The following is a 4,312-nucleotide window of genomic DNA, read 5'->3' as shown; positions in this document are numbered from 1 at the left end:
GGAGATGTCCTGTCTAAGGGCAATGTGTGGTGTAAATATTATGCAGAAAATTCGGAGTGTGGAAATTAGGAGAAGGTGTGGAGTTAATAAAAGCATTAGTCAGAGGGCAGAAGAGGGGTTGTTGAGGTGGTTTGGTCATTTAGAGAGAATGGATCAAACTAGAATGACATGGAAAGCATATAAATCTATAGGGGAAGGAAGGAGGGGTAGGGGTCGTCCTCGAAAGGGTTGGAAAGAGGGGGTAAAGGAGGTTTTGTGGGCGAGGGGCTTGGACTTCCAGCAAGCGTGCATGAGCGTGTTAGATAGGAGTGAATGGAGACGAATGATACTTGGGACCTGACGATCTGTTGGAGTGTGAGCAGGGTAATATTTAGTGAAGGGATTCAGGGAAACCGGTTATTTTCTTATAGTCGGACTTGAGTCCTGGAAATGGGAAATACAATGCCTGCACTTTAAAGGAGGGGTTTGGGATATTGGCAGTTTGGAGGGATATGTTGTGTATCTTTATATGTATATGCTTCTAAACTGTTGTATTCTGAGTGCCTCTGCAAAAACAGTGATAATGTGTGAGTGTGGTGAAAGTGTTGAATGATGATGAAAGTATTTTCTTTTTGGGGATTTTCTTTCTTTTTTTTGGGTCACCCTGCCTCGGTGGGAGACGGGCGACTTGTTCAAAAAAAAAAAAAAAAAAAATATATATATATATATATATATATATATATATATATATATATTATATATATATATATTATATATATATATATTATATATATATATTATATATATATATTATATATATATATATATTTTACTATTGTATACTGCAGAATTTACCTAAGCAAACATAAAGCTTTTTTTATTAAATTTATGGAGGAAGCTCTAAACCTGAAGGGTTTAGAAGGTTTATTTGATATAAGGAATGGAAATACAGCTCTAATTCCTTGTATGAAGAGCTCTTCACCAGGGTAAAGAAACTTCAAAAAACTTTTAAAATTTGCAACCATTTAAAAATAAACTATTTGCCCCTTAATTACCTCAGGTAATCCAAGTTTTCCTTTGTTTTCATATTTGCTGAGTCCTTCAGCATAACTGCATGACATTTTGACTTCTCCTGTATATCAAATTGGATTTTAACCTCTCTGGCTGATGTCTCTCAAACTGGTTTTTGACTTCTCTCTGGCTGATGTCTCTCAAACTGGCTTTTGACTTCTCTCTGGCTGATGTTTATGTACCACACTGGTTTTGACTTCTCTCTTTGTACCACTGGCCTCAGAAATTCTTGGCTGATAGTCTTAACACCCTGCTTGTCCTTTGACTTTTCCCTGGCTCATGCCTATGTAGCACAATGGCCTCTTGACTGCTACACCAAAATGGGAATAGCCAGCGGTGGTGTGGTTTCCATTCCTAAAAAAAGAACACACTGATAGTTAGTAAAGGTTCAAAAATTATCTACACAATATTTACAAAAGTAAGATATCAGTTTAGAAGAAAGGCAGATGACACTGAAGATGGTTGATAGAAGGAAGAGGAGACATGATAACCACGTATGGTTGTAAATTGAGGAAAGAATAGAGTCAAAGGTACGTATTTTCTTCATAGAGTGGTAGATTAATGGAATGAATTAAAAAAGGAAGTAATAACTGCTATTGCTATGGGAAATTTTATAAATTAAATGCTACATGTAAGGGATACTGTATAAATTAAATACTACAGCTATGGAAAATATTATAAATTAAATGCTAATCTATGGGAAATTTTATAAATTAAATGCTAATCTATGGGAAATTTTATAAATTAAATGCTACATGTAAGGGATACTGTATAAATTAAATACTACAGCTATGGAAAATATTATAAATTAAATGCTAATCTATGGGAAATTTTATAAATTAAATGCTAATCTATGGGAAATTTTATAAATTAAATGCTACATGTAAGGGATACTGTATAAATTAAATACTACAGCTATGGAAAATATTATAAATTAAATGCTAATCTATGGGAAATTTTATAAATTAAATGCTAATCTATGGGAAATTTTATAAATTAAATGCTAATATATGGGAAATTTTATAAATTAAATGCTAATCTATGGGAAATTTTATAAATTAAATGAACAAATATACCCATAGCTTGTTGGCTGGCACACTCAGCTCACACACTGAGGTCTGGGGGTCGACCTCCAGTGCAAGTGGAAATATTAGGATGTATTTCCTTAAGACATTTGCTGTCCCTGTTCACCTAGCAGTAAAATAGGTACCTGGGTGTTAGTCGACTGGTGTGGATCGCATCCTGGAACAAAAATTACCTAATTTGCCCGAAATGCTCTGCACAATGAGCATTTTCTATACAGTATGTCACTGATGTCACCTATGGTATGTATGCCTTGTACATGGACTTGTAGAAATAAAAAATTATTATTATTATTATTATTATTATTATTATTATTATTATTATTATTATTATTATTACTGAAGGCGAGTCACCATCATAACTTTGCGTCTATAGCTAGTAAGTTTATTAAGGTGCAGGTATACATAAATACAATTCCATTAATTATCATACACAGCAGCATGTGTAGATTACCTAGGATAACCCCCTAAAAAAAGCCAGCCTTATTTCCATTGGGTAACTACAAATATGTAACTGAACTAGCCTCTTGACTTCTCTGAGTGATGTTTGTGCCACACTGGTCCCTTGACTTCTTCCTAGCTGATGTCTATGCACAGTATTGGCCGCTTGACTTCCCTCTGGCTTGTATGAATGATAGCTTTTTCTTTTTTTTATATTTTACCTTTGTTAGGGTTTATAGGGTCACCATAACTCACGCCGCATTAGCCCTGATTTCCTAGTTTTTGGGGAGGAAATAATATACAAAGTTGGAAGGCATATGAGAAAGGAACAAAAATTCCATCGCGAATAGAAATAGGAACAAAAAAAAGTTTCGAATTAGGTCAAATGGACCCCACACTACACCCCAGCAGTGCAGGACGTCCACAGTACTGAGTTAGTAACCGGCTTGACCCAGGCCGTTGAAGTCCGTGCGGACGGATGTATACTGACGAGTGTCATGGGGAAGAGAGCTGTTATTAAGTAAGTAAGTAAGTAAGTAAATTTATTCAGGTATACACAATACAGTTACATAGAATTATCATACATAGCAACATATGTGTAGAGAACCTAGGATAACCCAAAAAAGTCAGACAGAGTGACTTATTTCCATTGGGGTCCTTTTACCTTATTATTATAATATAAAGGTTATAATATTTTCTTATTATTCTATAATGAAGTTAACATCTTATTTTCTTACTAAAAAGACTATATACTACAAGAGGGTCATTAAGACTATCTACAATACGAGGGTCATTAAAACTATCTACTACCCGAGGGTCATTACGACTATCTACAATACGAGGGTCATTACTAGGGATAAGCTAAAATTTACACGTATTTTAGCTAAAAAAATAGAAAATCATTCCCCTCCCTTTCTGTTGCTTCATTCATCAGACACTTTTTGGCAGTCTTCTTGAACTGGTTCAAGCTATGACTGGCCTTGACATTTGTGGGTAGTCTGTTCCATTCCTTTATTGCTGTACAATAAAAGGTGTTTGAAGCCTGGCCACTGACTGTGGGTACTACAAAGTTGTGCTCTCTCCCCCTAGTACTATGATTGCTTTGGTTCCCAACCTTGACAAAATTGACAGCAAGATATTCTGGACACTGTTCGTGAGCAATTTTATAAACATGATTTAGCTTCAGTTGTTTTACTCTGTCTTCAACATTCAGCATATCCAACTGCTGTAATTCATCCTGGCCTACATGTTCTCTTGGTCCCAGCCCCAGGATGAATCTTACGATTTTGTTCTGGGTGATTTGCAGTCTATCTTTCAGTTTTTTTTTGTCAAGGCAGAGTACCAAGAAGAGCAAGCGTAATCCATATGGCATTGTATAAGGGCTAGACATAGGGTCCTGCAAGCCTCAGTAGGTAGACACTGTGCTTGTCTATACAGGAACTTCACTCTGGCATTCGCTTTCTTTACTACACTGTTCCCTATCAATTCTCCTGACATGCATGGGTCAAAGGGGATTCCCAGATATTTAACTGATGAAACCAAAGTGATGGACTCCCCATTACACTGAACATTAAAATTATTTACCCTTCTCAGTTTATGTTTCGTTCCAAAGAGAATGGCTTCAGTTTTCCCTAGGTGTAATGATAGTTTGTTGTCTACTAACCATTTGCTGCAGGACTCCAGTTCCAGTGTTAAAACATTAGCAATATCTTGTGGGTCTTTACCTGTCACTAACAGAG

The 4,312-nt window shown here is 35.8% G+C and overlaps 1 protein-coding gene across 1 annotated transcript in view; it reads right to left on the bottom strand.

The window, feature by feature from the left end:
* Positions 1-2,813, bottom strand: part of Sirt6 (sirtuin 6) — a 44,553-nt gene extending 41,740 nt beyond the window's left edge. The window contains exons 1-2 of the mRNA XM_070100034.1: positions 2,657-2,813; positions 1,035-1,404 (exon numbers count right to left, since the gene is read on the bottom strand). Coding sequence (XP_069956135.1) covers positions 1,035-1,100 — 66 coding nt within the window. The 5' untranslated portion in view covers positions 1,101-1,404; positions 2,657-2,813. The remainder of the gene's footprint in view (positions 1-1,034; positions 1,405-2,656) is intronic.
* Positions 2,814-4,312: the final 1,499 nt, after the last annotated feature.

The sequence above is a fragment of the Cherax quadricarinatus genome, chromosome 71 (genome assembly GCF_038502225.1).
Source record: "Cherax quadricarinatus isolate ZL_2023a chromosome 71, ASM3850222v1, whole genome shotgun sequence".
In the NCBI taxonomy this organism is placed as follows: Eukaryota; Metazoa; Arthropoda; class Malacostraca; order Decapoda; family Parastacidae; genus Cherax; species Cherax quadricarinatus.
Note: the sequence above shows the minus strand (reverse complement) of the source record. Positions and strands in the feature narration are given on the sequence as shown.